The sequence below is a fragment of the Oncorhynchus mykiss genome, chromosome 21, assembly GCF_057628025.1.
Source record: "Oncorhynchus mykiss isolate SJ-2025 chromosome 21, ASM5762802v1, whole genome shotgun sequence".
NCBI classification, from domain to species: Eukaryota; Metazoa; Chordata; class Actinopteri; order Salmoniformes; family Salmonidae; genus Oncorhynchus; species Oncorhynchus mykiss.
In genome coordinates, this window is record NC_143042.1 from 57177501 (window position 1) to 57197590 (window position 20090).

Genomic DNA, 20090 nt, shown 5'->3' on the forward strand with positions numbered 1-20090 from the left:
TGTGTGTGTGTGAGAGAGCATGCGTGCGTCCTGTGTGTGAGCGTGCGTCCGTGTGCCTCCGTCCTCTGTGTGTGTGTGTGTCCGTCCTGTGTGTGTGTGTGCCCGTCCTGTGTGTGTGTGTCCGTCCTGTGTGTGTGTGTGTCCGTCCTGTGTGTGTGTGTGCCCGTCCTGTGTGTGTGTGTGAGCGTGTGTGTGTGTGAGCGTGTGTGTGTGTGTGTGTGTGAGCGTGTGTCCTCACCTCTTTGGGCAGCAGGGAGATGAAGTCTCGTTGGAACTGAGGCTCAATAACCTGCATCATGTGCTTCACCTGATTGGACTCACAGGTGTCAATCAACTCATCCAGAGCCAATAGACGCTCAGGACCACTCCACGCCTAAAGGAAGAGGGTGGGAGGAAGGTAGAGGGAGCGAGGGAGAGGAGAAAGGAAAAGACGGGAGAGGAGAGAAAGGGTAGAAAACAGAGGGAGAGAGGGAGGGAAAGAGAGGACACAGAGAGAGAGAGAGAGGGTAGAAAACAGAGGGAGAGAGGGAGGGGAAGAGAGGACACAGAGAGAGAGGGGAGAGAGGGAGCAGAGAGAGAGGGGAAAGAGGGGAGAGGGAGCAGAGAGAGAGGGAGTCGAGAGAGAGGGAGGATAGAGAGGGAGCAGAGAGAGGGGAGAGAGGGAGCAGAGAGAGAGGGAGTCGAGAGAGAGGGGAGAGAGGGAGCAGAGAGAGAGGGAGTCGAGAGAGAGGGAGGATAGAGAGGGAGCAGAGAGAGAGGGAGTCGAGAGAGAGGGAGGATAGAGAGGGAGCAGAGAGAGGGAGCAGAGAGAGGGAGCAGAGAGAGGGAGCAGAGAGAGAGAGCAGAGAGAGAGAGCAGAGAGAGGGGGGAGCAGAGAGAGGGGGAGCAGAGAGGGGGAGCAGAGAGGGGGAGCAGAGAGAGGGGGGAGCAGAGAGAGAGAGGGAGGATAGAGAGGGAGCAGAGAGAGGGAGCAGAGAGAGAGAGCAGAGAGAGAGAGCAGAGAGAGGGGGGAGCAGAGAGAGGGGGAGCAGAGAGAGGGAGCAGAGAGAGGGGGGAGCAGAGAGAGAGAGGGAGGATAGAGAGGGAGCAGAGAGGGGGGAGCAGAGAGAGGGGGGAGCAGAGAGAGGGAGCAGAGAGAGGGAGCAGAGAGAGGGAGCAGAGAGAGGGAGCAGAGAGGGGGAGCAGAGAGGGGGGAGCAGAGAGGGGGGAGCAGAGAGAGGGAGCAGAGAGAGGGGGGAGCAGAGAGAGAGAGATGGGAGAAGAGACCAATACATAAATATTTGATACAATACACACAAACAAACAGTTATTAATATGAAAGATCGTCTGGATCACGTCTTCTATGGAAGAGACCTGCCAGCTATCTGTACCAGGTAGCACCTGGATCACGTCTTCTATGGAGGAGACCTGCCAGCTGTCTGTACCAGGTAGCACCTGGATCACGTCTTCTATGGAGGAGACCTGCCAGCTGTCTGTACCAGGTAACACCTGGATCACGTCTTCTATGGAGGAGACCTGCCAGCTATCTGTACCAGGTAGCACCTGGATCACGTCTTCTATGGAGGAGACCTGCCAGCTGTCTGTACCAGGTAGCACCTGGATCACGTCTTCTATGGAGGAGACCTGCCAGCTGTCTGTACCAGGTAGCACCTGGATAACGTCTTCTATGGAGGAGACCTGCCAGCTGTCTGTACCAGGTAACACCTGGATCACGTCTTCTATGGAGGAGACCTGCCAGCTGTCTGTACCAGGTAGCACCTGGATCACGTCTTCTATGGAGGAGACCTGCCAGCTGTCTGTACCAGGTAACACCTGGATCACGTCTTCTATGGAGGAGACCTGCCAGCTATCTGTACCAGGTAGCACCTGGATCACGTCTTCTATGGAGGAGACCTGCCAGCTGTCTGTACCAGGTAGCACCTGGATCACGTCTTCTATGGAGGAGACCTGCCAGCTGTCTGTACCAGGTAGCACCTGGATCACGTCTTCTATGGAGGAGACCTGCCAGCTGTCTGTACCAGGTAACACCTGGATCACGTCTTCTATGGAGGAGACCTGCCAGCTGTCTGTACCAGGTAGCACCTGGATCACGTCTTCTATGGAGGAGACCTGCCAGCTGTCTGTACCAGGTAACACCCGGATCACGTCTTCTATGGAGGAGACCTGCCAGCTGTCTGTACCAGGTAACACCTGGATCACATCTTCTATGGAGGAGACCTGCCAGCTGTCTGTACCAGGTAGCACCTGGATCACGTCTTCTATGGAGGAGACCTGCCAGCTGTCTGTACCAGGTAGCACCTGGATCACGTCTTCTATGGAGGAGACCTGCCAGCTGTCTGTACCAGGTAACACCAGGATCACGTCTTCTATGGAGGAGACCTGCCAGCTGTCTGTACCAGGTAACACCTGGATCACGTCTTCTATGGAGGAGACCTGCCAGCTGTCTGTACCAGGTAACACCTGGATCACGTCTTCTATGGAGGAGACCTGCCAGCTGTCTGTACCAGGTAACACCTGGATCACGTCTTCTATGGAGGAGACCTGCCAGCTGTCTGTACCAGGTAACACCTGGATCACGTCTTCTATGGAGGAGACCTGCCAGCTATCTGTACCAGGTAACACCAGGATCACGTCTTCTATGGAAGAGACCTGCCAGCTGTCTGTACCAGGTAACACCTGGATCACGTCTTCTATGGAGGAGACCTGCCAGCTGTCTGTACCAGGTAACACCTGGATCACATCTTCTATGGAGGAGACCTGCCAGCTGTCTGTACCAGGTAACACCTGGATCACGTCTTCTATGGAGGAGACCTGCCAGCTATCTGTACCAGGTAGCACCTGGATCACCTGGTCTTCTATGGAGGAGACCTGCCAGCTGTCTGTACCAGGTAACACCTGGATCACGTCTTCTATGGAGGAGACCTGCCAGCTATCTGTACCAGGTAGCACCTGGATCACGTCTTCTATGGAGGAGACCTGCCAGCTGTCTGTACCAGGTAACACCTGGATCACGTCTTCTATGGAGGAGACCTGCCAGCTGTCTGTACCAGGTAACACCTGGATCACGTCTTCTATGGAGGAGACCTGCCAGCTGTCTGTACCAGGTAACACCAGGATCACGTCTTCTATGGAGGAGACCTGCCAGCTGTCTGTACCAGGTAACACCTGGATCACATCTTCTATGGAGGAGACCTGCCAGCTGTCTGTACCAGGTAACACCTGGATCACGTCTTCTATGGAGGAGACCTGCCAGCTGTCTGTACCAGGTAACACCTGGATCACGTCTTCTATGGAGGAGACCTGCCAGCTGTCTGTACCAGGTAACACCTGGATCACGTCTTCTATGGAGGAGACCTGCCAGCTATCTGTACCAGGTAACACCAGGATCACGTCTTCTATGGAGGAGACCTGCCAGCTATCTGTACCAGGTAGCACCTGGATCACGTCTTCTATGGAGGAGACCTGCCAGCTGTCTGTACCAGGTAGCACCTGGATCACGTCTTCTATGGAGTAGACCTGCCAGCTGTCTGTACCAGGTAACACCTGGATCACGTCTTCTATGGAGTAGACCTGCCAGCTGTCTGTACCAGGTAACACCTGGATCACGTCTTCTATGGAGTAGACCTGCCAGCTGTCTGTACCAGGTAACACCTGGATCACGTCTTCTATGGAGGAGACCTGCCAGCTGTCTGTACCAGGTAACATCACTCTATCCCATTATACTACTCAGAATGCCTCTCTGTGTGTGTAAAGCGCTCTCGGCTCCCAGGACTTTCTGGCTGTAGTTAGGGGCTGTTAGGGAGACACACCAAGCAGTCTGTTTACGAGAGAGAGGGGGGCTGGGAGAGAGAGGGGCTGGGGAGAGATGGGCTGGGGAGAGATGGGCTGGGGAGAGAGGGGAGGGGCTGTGGGAGAGAGGGGAGGGGCTGTGTTTTAGGTGTCTCTCTCACCTGGAAGGTGTGCAGCCAGTCCTGCAGGCCAGAGGGGGGCGGACCTGAAGTCACACGTCTCCGCTGAGCTGAATGCCCATTGGCTGCTCGCAGGTCCCCAAAGGTAGTGGGCGTGGTCTGGAATGGAACGAAACTGGAGGGACTAGACAGACGGACAGACGGAGAGAGAGAAAAGGAGAAAGGAAAGAGGGAGAGAAAAGGAGATTTGAAAAGGAGAAAGGAAAGAGAGGGAAAAATATTAGTAATTAGTTAAGCTCAGTGTTACCCCACAGTAGAGATAGAGAGAGAGACGTTCTGCTCCCCACAGTAACTGATGTCTGGTCCACGGTCTGGACCCACAGTAACTGATGTCTGGTCCATGGTCTGGACCCACAGTAACTGATGTCTGGTCCATGGTCTGGACCCACAGTAACTGATGTCTGGTCCATGGTCTGGACCCACAGTAACTGATGTCTGGTCCATGGTCTGGACCCACAGTAACTGATGTCTGGTCCATGGTCTGGACCCACAGTAACTGATGTCTGGTCCATGGTCTGGACCCACAGTAACTGATGTCTGGTCCATGGTCTGGACCCACAGTAACTGATGTCTGGTCCATGGTCTGGACCCACAGTAACTGATGTCTGGTCCATGGTCTGGACCCACAGTAACTGATGTCTGGTCCATGGTCTGGACCCACAGTAACTGATGTCTGGTCCATGGTCTGGACCCACAGTAACTGATGTCTGGTCCATGGTCTGGACCCACAGTAACTGATGTCTGGTCCATGGTCTGGACCCACAGTAACTGATGTCTGGTCCATGGTCTGGACCCACAGTAACTGATGTCTGGTCCATGGTCTGGACCCACAGTAACTGATGTCTGGTCCATGGTCTGGACCCACAGTAACTGATGTCTGGTCCATGGTCTGGACCCACAGTAACTGATGTCTGGTCCATGTTCTGGACCCACAGTAACTGATGTCTGGTCCATGGTCTGGACCCACAGTAACTGATGTCTGGTCCAAGGTCTGGACCCACAGTAACTGATGTCTGGTCCACGGTCTGGACCCACAGTAACTGATGTCTGGTCCACGGTCTGGACCCACAGTAACTGATGTCTGGTCCACGGTCTGGACCCACAGTAACTGATGTCTGGTCCACGGTCTGGACCCACAGTAACTGATGTCTGGTCCACGGTCTGGACCCACAGTAACTGATGTCTGGTCCACGGTCTGGACCCACAGTAACTGATGTCTGGTCCACGGTCTGGACCCACAGTAACTGATGTCTGGTCCACGGTCTGGACCCACAGTAACTGATGTCTGGTCCACGGTCTGGACCCACAGTAACTGATGTCTGGTCCACGGTCTGGACCCACAGTAACTGATGTCTGGTCCACGGTCTGGACCCACAGTAACTGATGTCTGGTCCATGGTCTGGACCCACAGTAACTGATGTCTGGTCCATGGTCTGGACCCACAGTAACTGATGTCTGGTCCACGGTCTGGACCCACAGTAACTGATGTCTGGTCCATGGTCTGGACTCACAGTAAATGATGTCTGGTCCATGGTCTGGACCCACAGTAACTGATGTCTGGTCCATGGTCTGGACCCACAGTAACTGATGTCTGGTCCATGGTCTGGACTCACAGTAAATGATGTCTGGTCCATGGTCTGGACCCACAGTAACTGATGTCTGGTCCATGGTCTGGACCCACAGTAACTGATGTCTGGTCCATGGTCTGGACCCACATTAACTGATGTCTGGTCCATGGTCTGAGAGTGTGTGTGTGTGTTACCTAGGTGTGTGTTACCTGAGTCTGTGTGTTACCTAGGTGTGTGTTACCTGAGTCTGTGTGTGTGTGTGTGTGTGTTACCTAGGTGTGTGTTACCTGAGTCTGTGTGTGTGTGTGTTACCTAGGTGTGTGTTACCTGAGTCTGTGTGTGTGTGTGTTACCTAGGTGTGTGTTACCTGAGTCTGTGTGTGTGTGTGTGTGTTACCTAGGTGTGCGTTACCTGAGTCTGTGTGTGTGTGTGTGTGTGTTACCTAGGTGTGCGTTACCTGAGTCTGTGTGTGTGTGTTACCTAGGTGTGTTTTACCTGAGTCTGTGTGTGTGTGTTACCTGAGTCTGTGTGTGTGTGTTACCTAGGTGTGTTTTACCTGAGTCTGTGTGTGTGTGTTACCTAGGTGTGTTTTACCTGAGTCTGTGTGTGTGTGTTACCTGAGTCTGTGTGTGTGTGTGTGTTACCTAGGTGTGTTTTACCTGAGTCTGTGTGTGTGTGTTACCTAGGTGTGTTTTACCTGAGAGTGTGTGTGTGTGTTACCTAGGTGTGTTTTACCTGAGAGTGTGTGTGTGTGTTACCTAGGTGTGTTTTACCTGAGTCTGTGTGTGTGTTACCTAGGTGTGTTTTACCTGAGTCTGTGTGTGTGTGTGTGTGTTACCTAGGTGTGTGTGTGTGTCTGTATTACCTAGGTGTGTGTTACCTGAGTGTGTGTGTGTGTGTGTGTCTGTATTACCTGAGTGTGTGTGTGTGTTACCTGAGAGTGTGCGTGTCTGTATTACCTAGGTGTGTGTTACCTGAGAGTGTGTGTGTGTGTGTTACCTAAGTGTGTGTTACCTGAGTCTGTGTGTGTGTGTGTGTTACCTAGGTGTGTGTTACCTGAGTCTGTGTGTGTGTGTTACCTAGGTCTGTATTACCTGAGAGTGTGTCTGTATTACCTGAGAGAGTGTGTGTGTGTGTGTGTGTCTGTATTACCTGAGAGAGAGTGTGTGTGTGTGTCTGTATTACCTGGGAGTGTGTGTGTGTGTCTGTATTACCTGAGAGTGTGTGTGTGTGTCTGTATTACCTGAGAGTGTGTGTGTGTGTGTGTGTGTGTGTGTGTCTGTATTACCTGAGAGTGTGTGTGTGTGTGTGTCTGTATTACCTGAGAGTGTGTGTGTGTGTGTGTCTGTATTACCTGAGAGTGTGTGTGTGTGTGTGTCTGTATTACCTGAGTGTGTGTGTGTGTGTGTGTGTGTGTGTGTGTCTGTATTACCTGAGGTAGTTGGAACCTTTGCAGTGTTTCTTGCCTGAAGGGAAAGGCCTGATGTCTGGTCCATGGTCCAACTTCCTCTTCATCTGAGAGAGAGAGATGGGTGGATGGAGAGAGAGAGAGAGATAGATAAAGGAATGTGTGAGAGAGAGAGAGAGAGAGAGAGATGGGTGGATGGAGAGAGATTGAGGAATTTGTGTGAGAGAAAGAGAGAGAGAAAGAGATGGAGGAATGTGTGTGTGTGAGAGAGAGAGAGAGAGAGAGAGAGAGAGAGAGAGAAAGAGATGGAGGAATGTGTGAGAGAGAGATGGGTGGACGGAGAGAGAGAGAGATGAAGGAATGTGAGAGAGAGAGAGAGAGAAATGGAGGAATGTGTGAGAGAGAGAGATGAAGGAATGTGAGAGAGAGAGACGGGTGGATGGAGAGAGAGAGAGATGGAGGAATGTGTGAGAGAGATGAAGGAATGTGAGAGAGAGAGACGGGTGGATGGAGAGAGGTGGAAGGATGACAGAGGGAGATGGAAGGATAACAGAGGGAGAGGAGTAGATGTTAAGCCACTGTTTTCTATATTGACAGTAAAACCAGGAACCAGCGCACACACACCCATTTCCAGCATACGGCCTATAGACACACACACACAAAAAAACAACCCTAACAAATCCAAACATAATCCAACCATGCGGTCTGTTTCCAAGAGCCCTGGAAATACCAGGCACTGATGAGTTACACTTAATATGAAGGCTGCTCTCTCTGTGTGTGTGTGTGTGTGTGTGTGTAGCCTAATCAACGTACATTCTACACAAGCTATAGATGGCCTATAGATGGTTTTACATGGATTATAAATAGTTTTAAATGGTTTATAGATGGTTTAAAATGTTCAAACATTAATGGTCAGAGTTTGTTATGAAGGGACTTCAAAGACGGAAACGTCATGACAACAAAATATCATCACCTCACTATAATAACCATTTCACCTCACTATAATAACCATTTCACCTCACTATAATAAACACTATAATAAACATTCCACCTCACTATAATAAACATTCCACCTCACTATAATAAACATTCCACCTCACTACAATAAACATTCCACCTCACTACAATAAACATTCCACCTCACTATAATAAACATTCCACCTCACTATAATAAACATTCCACCTCACTATAATAAACATTTCACCTCACTATAATAAACACTATAATAAACATTTCACCTCACTATAATAAACACTATAACAAACATTCCACCTCACTATAATAAACATTCCACCTCACTACAATAAACATTCCACCTCACTATAATAAACATTTCACCTCACTATAATAAACATTTCACCTCACTATAATAAACATTCCACCTCACTATAATAAACACTATAATAAACATTCCACCTCACTATAATAAACATTCCACCTCACTATAATACACATTCCACCTCACTATAATAAACATTCCACCTCACTATAATAAACATTTCACCTCACTATAATAAACATTTCACCTCACTATAATAAACACTATAATAAACATTCCACCTCACTATAATAAACATTCCACCTCACTATAATAAACATTCCACCCCACTATAATAAACATTCCACCTCACTATAATAAACATTCCACCTCACTATAATAAACATTCCACCTCACTATAATAAACATTCCACCTCACTATAATAAACATTCCACCTCACTACAATAAACATTCCACCTCACTATAATAAACATTCCACCTCACTATAATAAACATTCCACCTCACTATAATAAACATTCCACCTCACTATAATAAACATTCCACCTCACTATAATAAACATTCCACCTCACTATAATAAACATTCCACCTCATTATAATAAACATTTCACCTCACTATAATAAACACTATAATAAACATTTCACCTCACTATACCTCACTATAATAAACATTCCATCTCACTATAATAAACATTCCACCTCACAATAATAAACATTCCACCTCACAATAATAAACATTCCACCTCACTATAATAAACATTCCACCTCACTATAATAAACATTCCACCTCACTATAATAAACATTTCACCTCACTATACCTCACTATAATAAACATTCCACCTCACTATAATAAACATTCCACCTCACTATAATAAACATTCCACCTCACTATAATAAACATTTCACCTCACTATAATAAACATTTCACCTCACTATAATAAACATTTCACCTCACTATAATAAACATTCCACCTCACAATAATAAACATTCCACCTCACTATAATAAACATTTCACCTCACTATAATAAACACTATAATAAACATTCCACCTCACTATAATAAACATTCCACCTCACTATAATAAACATTTCACCTCACTATAATAAACACTATAATAAACATTTCACCTCACTATAATAAACATTCCACCTCACTATAATAAACATTCCACCTCACTATAATAAACATTCCACCTCACTATAATAAACATTCCACCTCACTATAATAAACATTCCACCTCACTATAATAACCATTTCACCTCACTATAATAAACATTCCACCTCACTATAATAAACATTCCACCTCACTATAATAAACATTTCACCTCACTATAATAAACATTTCACCTCACTATAATAAACATTTCACCTCACTATAATAAACATTCCACCTCACAATAATAAACATTCCACCTCACTATAATAAACATTTCACCTCACTATAATAAACACTATAATAAACATTCCACCTCACTATAATAAACATTCCACCTCACTATAATAAACATTTCACCTCACTATAATAAACATTCCACCTCACTATAATAAACATTCCACCTCACTATAATAAACATTCCACCTCACTATAATAAACATTCCACCTCACTATAATAAACATTCCACCTCACTATAATAACCATTTCACCTCACTATAATAAACATTCCACCTCACTATAATAAACATTCCACCTCACTACAATAAACATTCCACCTCACTATAATAAACATTTCACTTCACTATACCTCACTATAATAAACATTCCACCTCACTATAATAAACATTCCACCTCACTATAATAAACATTCCACCTCACTATAATAAACATTTCACCTCACTATAATAAACATTTCACCTCACTATAATAAACATTTCACCTCACTATAATAAACATTCCACCTCACTATAATAAACATTCCACCTCACTATAATAAACATTCCACCTCACTATAAACATTCCACCTCACTATAATAAACATTCCAACTCACTATAATAAACATTCCACCTCACTATAATAAACACTATAATAAACATTCCACCTCACTATAATAAACATTCCACCTCACTACAATAAACATTCCACCTCACTACAATAAACATTCCACCTCACTACAATAAACATTCCACCTCACTACAATAAACATTCCAACACACTATAATAAACATTCCACCTCACAATAATAAACATTTCACCTCACTATAATAAACATTCCACCTCACTATAATAAACATTCCACCTCACAATAATAAACATTCCACCTCACTATAATAAACATTCCACCTCACTATAATAAACATTCCACCTCACTATAATAAACATTCCACCTCACTATAATAAACATTCCAACTCACTATAATAAACATTCCACCTCACTATAATAAACACTATAATAAACATTCCACCTCACTATAATAAACATTCCACCTCACTATAATAACATTCCACCTCACTATAATAAACATTCCACCTCACTACAATAAACATTCCACCTCACTACAATAAACATTCCAACACACTACAATAAACATTCCACCTCACAATAATAAACATATTGAGAACAGCCACACTACACAGAAACGCCTAATTATGGATATGAATGTTATTTTCATGTTTCACAAGTTTGGGCATCACAACACAGCAGAGTAGTGTGTAGTCGAGTATTACTACTGTATTGTACTGCACTACCGTACTCCACTACACTGTGCTGCACTACTGTACTGTATTATAATGTACTACTGTATTGTATTGTACTACTGTATTGTACTACTGTATTGTATTGTACTACTGTATTGTATTGTACTACTGTATTGTATTGTAATGAACTACTGTATTGTACTGTATTGTATTGTACTACTGTATTGTATTGAACTACTGTATTGTGCTGTATTATACTACTGTATTGTACGGTATTGTATTGTACTACTGTATTGTACTATATTCTATTGTACTACTGTATTGTACTGTATTGTAATGAACTACTGTACTGTATTGTAATGAACTACTGTATTGTACTGTATTGTACTACTGTATTGTATTGTACTGTATTGAACTAATGTATTGTATTGTACTACTGTAGTGTATTGAACTACTGTATTGTACTGTATTGAACTAATGTATTGTATTGTACTACTGTAGTGTATTGAACTACTGTATTGTGCTGTATTGTACTACTGAATTGTACTGTACAACTGTATTGTAATGAACTACTGTATTGTACTGTATTGTACTACTGTATTGTATTGTACTGTATTGAACGAATGTATTGTATTGTACTACTGTATTGTACTGTATTATACTGTACTACTGTATTGTACTACTGGATTGTATTGAACTACTGTATTGTGCTGTATTGTACTACTGTATTGTACTATTGTATTGTATTGTACTACTGTATTGTACTACTGTATTGTATTATACTACTGTATTGTACTGTATTATACTGTATTGTATTGTACTACTGTATTGTACTACTGTATTGTACTACTGTATTACTGTATTGTATTATACTACTGTATTATACTACTGTATTGTACTGTATTGTACTACTGTATTGGGAGAGGGAGAGAGAGAGGGGGCTCATGGGTAGGTGTCAGTAAGAGCTGGGAGAGGGAGAGAGAGGGGGCTTATGGGTAGGAGTCAGTAAGAGCTGGGAGAGGGAGAGAGGGGGGGCTCATGGGTAGGAGTCAGTAAGAGCTGGGAGAGAGAGAGAGGGGGCTCATGGGTAGGAGTCAGTAAGAGCTGGGAGAGGGAGAGAGAGAGAGAGGGGGCTCATGGGTAGTAGTCAGTAAGAGCTGGGAGGGAGAGAGAGGGGGCTCATGGGTAGGAGTCATTAAGAGCTGGGAGAGAGAGGGGGAGAGAGAGGGGGCTCATGGGTAGGAGTCATTAAGAGCTGGGAGAGAGAGGGGGAGAGAGAGGGGGCTCATGGGTAGGTGTCAGTAAGAGCTGGGAGAGAGAGGGGGAGAGAGAGGGGGCTCATGGGTAGGTGTCAGTAAGAGCTGGGAGAGGGAGGGGGAGAGAGAGGGGGCTCATGGGTAGGAGTCAGTAAGAGCTGGGAGAGAGAGACACTATGAGCTGAACTTAGCAGTCAGTGGAATAGAGGACAGTAACAGGAGACACTATGAGTTGAATTTAAGGCAATATTTCTAAAAACTTACAGAAGATAAAATACTGTCTAAAACTAAATACAAGTGTGTATATTAGTTGGCTGGGGTCTTTAGGTCAGCAGTATTGTGTATATTAGTTGGCTGGGGTCTTTAGGTCAGCAGTATTGTGTATATTAGTTGGCTGGGGTCTTTAGGTCAGCAGTATTGTGTATATTAGTTGGCTGGGGTCTTTAGGTCAGCAGTATTGTGTATATTAGTTGGCTGGGGTCTTTAGGTCAGCAGTATTGTGTATATTAGTTGGCTGGGGTCTTTAGGTCAGCAGTATTGTGTTGTGTATATTAGTTGGCTGGGGTCTTTAGGTCAGCAGTATTGTGTATATTAGTTGGCTGCAGTCTTTAGGTCAGCAGTATTGTGTTGATATTAGTTGACTGGGATCTTTAGGTCAGCAGTATTGTGTATATTAGTTAGCTGGGGTCTTTAGGTCAGCAGTATTGTGTATATTAGTTAGCTGGGGTCTTTAGGTCAATAGTATTGTGTTGATATTAGTTAGCTGGGGTCTTTAGGTTAACGCCCAAGCCAGGTGACACCATACCACTGCTGCCGGGGGCCAGGGTGCGCATCATGGCATGCACCACAGCGACACACACACGTGTGTGTGTGTGTGTGTGTGTGTGTGTGTGTGTGTGTGTGTGTGTGTGTGTGTGTGTGTGTGTGTGTGTGTGTGTGAGTGTGTGTGAGTGAGTAAAAACACTTTCAGATTGATTTAGCCTAATCAACCGGAACAAAACATTGGTTCGGTCAGGTCATATACACACTAGCCGTGTGTTCCTTATCGGTTGTTTTCCCCAAGCGGCTGCAGATTCATTCATTGATTCGGTTCGCCAACACCTTTCTATAATATAGTCTATAGCGCCGCAGAATACATACACGCAACGCAGCCCCGGACACAACAGACGAATGGATGGCCAAGCAACAACCGTATACATTTAGCTTCTGTTAGCTTATATTGTGTAGGTTACATCTCAGAGCGTGTTTCTAAACGGTAGACTACTTGGAGAGACTGGGGGAACGTTTCCTACCGTGTTCTACCGTGTTCCCCTCTCTCACTCCCTATTCCGCAGTAGTCTATTTCTATACCCTAGAGAGAACAGAAGCACGAGCCCCACCACCAACAAACCCCAATATACCAGATCAATAACACTAGTAACAGTGTCTTTAACCCAGAGAAAAACACCAACATCACTGATTTCAAAATCACACTTATAAAACGTCAGGAATAAAAGGAGAATCCGGTGCGTAAAAATAAATAAATAAATATGACCCCGACACTCACTTTATAGAAGATGTGCTTCAGCGTGCCGTAGAAACCCATCGTGATTGTATTCTTCCGTTTTAACGCCCTTCCGCTCTTCCCGGTAGCACAAATAGTGCGGTAGTTAAATAGATGGGTAGTATAGTACTCTTCTTGTCCGAAGGCACAATTCTCCCTCCTCTCTCTTTCCACTTCAGTTAGGTCCAACAGTATCTATCGTTGCCTGCTGCTGCGGACATGTTCGGGCAAGCCTCTCTCCCCGATGCGAACGGGAACTAGGAGAGAGTTGGCCTAGCTAGCTAGGTATTCATAGAAGCGCAGAGAGAGACGCGGAGGTTAGTTCGTTCAGCGAGGCAGCTCTCACACCGACTGCCAAGCCTACCGGACAACCAGTTTAGTCAGCCAGAGAGGAATGCCGAGAGGGAGGGAGGCGGGCAACCGGTGAAGAACAAACACCATTGTAAATACAACCCACATTTACATGTATTTATTTTCCCTTTTGTACATCATGACAACACTGTACTGTACATAGAATAGGATAGAACACCCAGTAGTGGACCAGTTCCCGTCTAGAAGGCCCAGTAGTGAACCGGTTCCCGTCTAGAACGCCCAGTAGTGGACCGGTTCCCGTCTAGAACGCCCAGTAGTGGACCGGTTCCAGTCTAGAACGCCCAGTAGTGGACCGGTTCCCGTCTAGAACGCCCAGTAGTGGACCGGTTCCCGTCTAGAACGCCCAGTAGTGGACCGGTTCCCATTTAGAACACCCAGTAGTGGACCGGTTCCCGTTTAGAACACCCAGTAGTGGACCGGTTCCCGTCTAGAACACCCAGTAGTGGACCGGTTCCCGTCTAGAACGCCCAGTGTTTCAGCTTTTAAAAGCCTTGATGTTCATCAGTCCACGGTTATTAACAGCACAAGACACCACGGAAGAAGACACTGCTTTCCAAAAAAACATTGCTGCATGTCTGAAGTTTGTAAAAGAGCACCTGGATGTTCCACAGCACAACTGGCAAAATATTCTGTGGACAGATGAAACTACAGTTGAGTTGTTTGGAAGGAACACACAACACTATGTGTGGAGAAAAGAAGGCCCAGCACACCAAGATCAAAACCTCATCCCAACTGTAAAGTATGGTGGAGGGAGCATCACGGTTTGGAGCTGCTTTGCTGCCTCAGGGCCTGGACAGCTTGTTATCGTCGACAGAAAAATGAATTCCCAAGTTTATCAAGACATTTTGCAGGAGAATGTAAGGCTATCTGTCCACCAATAGAAGTTCAGAATTTGGGTGATGCAGCAGGACAACGACCCAAAACACAAAGTAAATCGACAACAGAATGGCTTCAACAAATACACCTTCTGGAGTGGCCCAGTCAGAGTCCTGACCTCAACCCGATTGAGATGCTATAGCATGACTTCAAAAGAGCGGTTCACACCAGACACCCCAAGAATATTGTGGAACTGAAACAGTTTTGTAACGAGGAATGGTCCAAAACTCCTCCTGACCGTTGTGCAGGTCTGATCCGCAACTACAGAAAATGTTTATTTGAGGTTATTGCTGCCAAAGGAGGGACAACCCAGTTTTTAAATCCAAGGGTTCACATACTTTTCCCACACTACACTGCGAATGTTTGTTTACATGGTGTGTTCCATAAAGACATGAAGATCATATTTTATGACCAATTTATTCAGAAATCCAGGTATTTCCAAAGGGTTTACGTACTTTTCCTTGCCTCTGTACGTCACAATGGGATACCGGACTATCCCGTCTCTGGACTCTGAATTAGAGGGGAGAGGTGTGTTCTTACCTTGATGTTGAGGAGTGTCGAAGGTGTTTCAGGGTTCAGTCTGTCCGACATCAACTCAGAGTTCTCATCCGAGACAAACACCTGGTTCCTTCCTGCTTCATCCTCTTCCTCTTCTAACAGGGCAGGACAGTCACTCTCGTCTTCATCCATCTCTTCTGCTTCCTCGCCTTCAACTCCTTGCTCGTTCTCATCATCATCCTCCTTTCTACATTCCTCCTCTTCCTCTCCATTCCGCTCCCCCTCTTCTTCAGTCTGGGTACTGTGGGAGGTTTTTGATTGGCCATCTCTTTCCCTAGCCGCGCTCTCATCGGCTGTTACCTCGACGTGACCGGCGACAGTTCCGAACGGTTCCGAGGGGCAGGACTCCTCCGCTATGGTAACTATGGAAATGCTGACCACCTCCCCCTCCTCTCTGCCAATAAACTCCTCACCACCTCCCTTTCTCCTTTCTTCCCCAGAGGAAGATGAAGAGATGAAGGAAGAGAGGGAGGAGATTGAAGAGATGGAGGAGGAAGAGGGGGTGCTGCCTAGCAGCGATACCCCCATAGAGTCTCCCCTCCCTGGCAGGGGTGTACCCGTGTTACCCCCTCTGGTCAACGGGTCCTGTTTCATCACTAAACTAGACTTCTCTCCTACGGTCTTCAGATGAGAGAACAGGAGGGACTGGGCATCCTGGAGAAAGGAGAGAGGATAGACAGGGGTTAGAAGAATAGAACTCCAGGGACACAAAAGAGGCGAGATTGGACTCCTAGATAAACAAGGAGAGGACAAGAGGAGAGAAAGGGGGATAGAAATTGGAGGAGTACTCTGTCAAAAGGGCTGGGAGTTTTTCCCCTGACTTGCTAAGACAAACACTACTCCCACTGTCTTCACACTAGATAGCAGGAGAGATGGGTTATCATGGATAAACAAGTAGAAGATCACTTAGAAATTGGAGGAATACTTCACAATGAGGCTGGGAGTTTACCCTGTCAGTATGAATGAAATTAGTGGATCCTGCCATGATGACTATATTAGATTTAATCTACTTGTCCTATAGATTTTTGCCATTTTAAAATTATTACTTGGAATAAACTGACAGCTAAAACGCTCCTTGTCCCGGAATGGCATGTTAAATATATATTTATTTATTTATTTAAAGACTGCACCCGATAGCAGTCTCTCGAGAAGTCACAAACTGCCTTTGCTACAGATGATCAGCAGAGATAATACCATGGATAGATAGATAGTACACTAGTTTATATTGGTTTACAGTTTAGTACTACGCGGCGTTTGTCTGTCAATCTATCGAACACAACTGTAAGTATTTAGCAAAAATTGTGCAAGATTTGACATTGCCAACAAACGGAAGTGTTCAGAATAAATACACATACACAATGTTAAAACCAGCTCCTTCAACAACAAGATATCGATAATCTCGAAAACTAAAGCAGTTAACTTGATATGTCTCAACACTTGTCATAGTTAGCTAGCTAACTTCTGAATTCGTTGACACTTTTATCCTTAAACGCTTCAACTACAAGAAGTATCCTACTAAAGTTATTCAATAGCCACCACGTATTAAACTAACACACAATTAAAAAGCAAACTCACTTTCGACAAAAAAACAGAGAGCCGCTGTTGCTAGTAACTAACGTTACTAGTGCCGTGGCGTGTTGTCCTGTCTTCGCACTCGAAATAAAGGGGATTTTGGACACTTTTCCCCACTAGAATACGCTTATCGCATCCTAACAACCTTTCATCAGACGGCGAGATACACGCAGACTGCTGATATCAACATGAAACGTTAAAATCAGGTCAGAGGAAGAGGTACTGCTCAGTCTCCTCTGTAAGAGAGACAAAACTGTTTGACGCGCTGTGATGACGTCAGGTCGATTTCACTCTCCATGGCGCCTTGTTATGACTCGTTTTGTTTACAGGGACAATTTTTCTGAAGCTTGGCAAATTAGAATCTAAAACAAATGTTTGTTAATCTAGGACTTGACAAATAATATGTCAGATTTCACAGATTTCCCCAGTATCTCTACTTGCACATTCATCTTCTACACATCTACCATTCCAGTGTTTAATTGGTATATTGTAATTACTTCACCACCTTGGCCTATTTATTGCCTTAACTCCCTTATCTCATTAACTCTCATACCTCATTTGCACTCACTGTATATAGACTTTTTGTTTTATTTTGTTCTTCTGTATTATTGACTGTTTGTTTTGTTTATTCCATGTGTAACTCTGTGTTGTTGTAAGTGTCTTATTGCTATGCTTTATCTTGGCCAGGTCGCAGTTGCAAATGAGAACTTGTTGTCAACTGGCCTACCTGGTTAAATAAAGGTGAAATAAAAAAGTACAGACCAGGCAGAGCGGTAAGGCAGGCCGAGCGGTAAGGCAGGCCGAGCGGTAAGGCAGGCCGAGCGGTAAGGCAGGCCGAGCGGTAAGGCAGGCCGAGCGGTAAGGCAGGCCGAGCGGTAAGGCAGGCCGAGCGGTAAGGCAGGCCGGTTCGGCATCAGGACAAGCAAGGGTCAAAACCCGTGTAAGGCACAGAGAGACAGGAAGAGACAGGAAACGCAGAGATAAATACACCGGGGAATAATAAGTGACATGAGAGGAATATCTTCAACCACCAACTTACTACCTTGAGACGATGCCCACAAAGATTTCCCCCACTGCACGAACTCGAGGGGGGCGCCAACCCGGACAGGAAGATCACGTCAGTGACTCAACCCACTGAAGTGACCATGTTGTGTTGCTACCATGCTGTGTTGTTATGTGTTGCTATCATGCTGTGTTGCTACCATGTTGTGTTGATACCATGCTGTGTTGTCTTAGGTCTCTCTTTATGTTGTGTTGCTACCATGTTGTGTTGCTACCATGCTATGTTGTCTTAGGTCTCTCTTTATGTTGTGTTGCTACCATGTTGTGTTGCTACCATGCTGTGTTGTGTTGCTGCCACACTGTGTTGTTATGTGTTGCTGCCATGCTGTGTTGTCTTAGGTCTCTCTTTATGTTGTGTGTCTCTCTTGCTGTGATGTGTGTTTTGTCCTATATTTATATTTCATTTATTTTTAATCTTCCGTCCCCGCAGAAGGCCTTTTGGTAGGCCGTCATTGTAAATAAGAATTTGTTCTTAACTGACTTGCCTAGTTAAATAAAAGTGAGACATACACAGTATCAGTCAAAAGTTTGGTCTCTCTCATCCATATTGATGGCACGTACAGGGCTCCATAGCAGCAGTGGATGGTGCTGGAGGCCTACTCATGTGGTATGCTCGTTGCCTCCATCTAGTGGGCAAACAGGAAGCAGCAGCCTGGTTCCCCAACCCACTTCCCTGATGTAGTACCTTCAGAAAGTATTCATACCCTGGACTTTTTTCCACATTTTGTTGTGTTACGAAGTGGGATTAAAATGGATTTAATTGTATTTTTTTGACAATATCTACACCAAATAGTCAATGTCAAAGTAGAAGAGAAATTCAAAGATTTGTACAAAATAACAATATATGAAATTTAGATTAGATAAGTATTCAACCCCCTGAGTCAATACATGTTCTAATAATTATTTGGCTGTGGTTACAGCTGTGAGTCTTTCTTTGTAAGTCTCTAAGAGTCATTACAGCTGTGAGTCTTTCTAGGTAAGTCTCTAAGAGTCATTACAGCTGTGAGTCTTTCTGGGTAAGTTTCTAAGAGTGATTACAGCTGTGAGTCTTTCTGGGTAAGTCTCTAAGAGTGATTACAGGTGTGAGTCTTTCTGGGTAAGTCTCTAAGAGTGATTACAGCTGTGAGTCTTTCTGGGTAAGTCTCTAAGAGTGATTACAGCTGTGAGTCTTTCTGGGTAAGTCTCTAAGAGTGATTACAGCTGTGAGTCTTTCTGGGTAAGTCTCTAAGAGTGATTACATCTGTGAGTCTTTCTGGGTAAGTCTCTAAGAGTGATTACAGCTGTGAGTCTTTCTGGGTAAGTCTCTAAGAGTGATTACAGCTGTGAGTCTTTCTGGGTAAGTCTCTAAGAGTGATTACAGCTGTGAGTCTTTCTAGGTAAGTATCTAAGAGTGATTACAGCTGTGAGTCTTTCTGGGTAAGTCTCTAAGAGTGATTACAGCTGTGAGTCTTTCTGGGTAAGTCTCTAAGAGTGATTACAGCTGTGAGTCTTTCTGGGTAAGTCTCTAAGAGTGATTACAGCTGTGAGTCTTTCTAGGTAAGTCTCTAAGAGTGATTACAGCTGTGAGTCTTTCTAGGTAAGTCTCTAAGAGCGATTACAGCTGTGAGTCTTTCTGGGTAAGTCTCTAAGAGGTTTGCACGTATGGATTCCACACACTTATTATCTTCAAAATTCATTAAGTTCTGTCAAATTGGTCGTTGATCATTGCTAGACAAACTTTTTCATGTCTTGCCATTTATTTATCAAGCAGATGTAAGTTAAAACTGTAACTCTGCCTCTCAGGAACATTCACTGTCTGTGTTGTGTTGGATTTGCATAACGCTGTGTATTCAGGACATAAAGTTAATTTCTTTGCCACATTTTTAGACATTTTACAATAGTGCCCTGTTGGAAACAGGATGCGTGTTTTGGAATATTTTTTTATTCTGTACAGACTTCGTTATTTTCACTCATTTAGGTCAGTATTGTGGAGTAACTACAATGTTGTTGAT

At 44.9% G+C, this 20090-nt stretch overlaps 1 protein-coding gene across 3 annotated transcripts in view; it reads right to left on the reverse strand.

Moving 5' to 3' along the window:
• LOC110498323 (F-box/WD repeat-containing protein 7) overlaps positions 1 to 17315 on the reverse strand; it is a 53245-nt gene extending 35930 nt beyond the window's left edge. Inside the window, exons 1-5 of one of the 3 annotated variants that reach the window (XM_090213348.1) lie at positions 17041 to 17315; positions 15448 to 16119; positions 6969 to 7051; positions 3951 to 4092; positions 239 to 373 (exon numbers count right to left, since the gene is read on the reverse strand). In XM_090213348.1, coding sequence (XP_090069474.1) covers positions 239 to 373; positions 3951 to 4092; positions 6969 to 7051; positions 15448 to 16059 — 972 coding nt within the window. In that variant the 5' untranslated portion in view covers positions 16060 to 16119; positions 17041 to 17315. Of the gene's footprint in view, positions 1 to 238; positions 374 to 3950; positions 4093 to 6968; positions 7052 to 13662; positions 14098 to 15447; positions 16120 to 17040 lie in introns of those variants that run through there. The other 2 variants (XM_090213350.1, XM_090213349.1) reach the window with 2 other exon arrangements.
• Positions 17316 to 20090: the final 2775 nt, after the last annotated feature.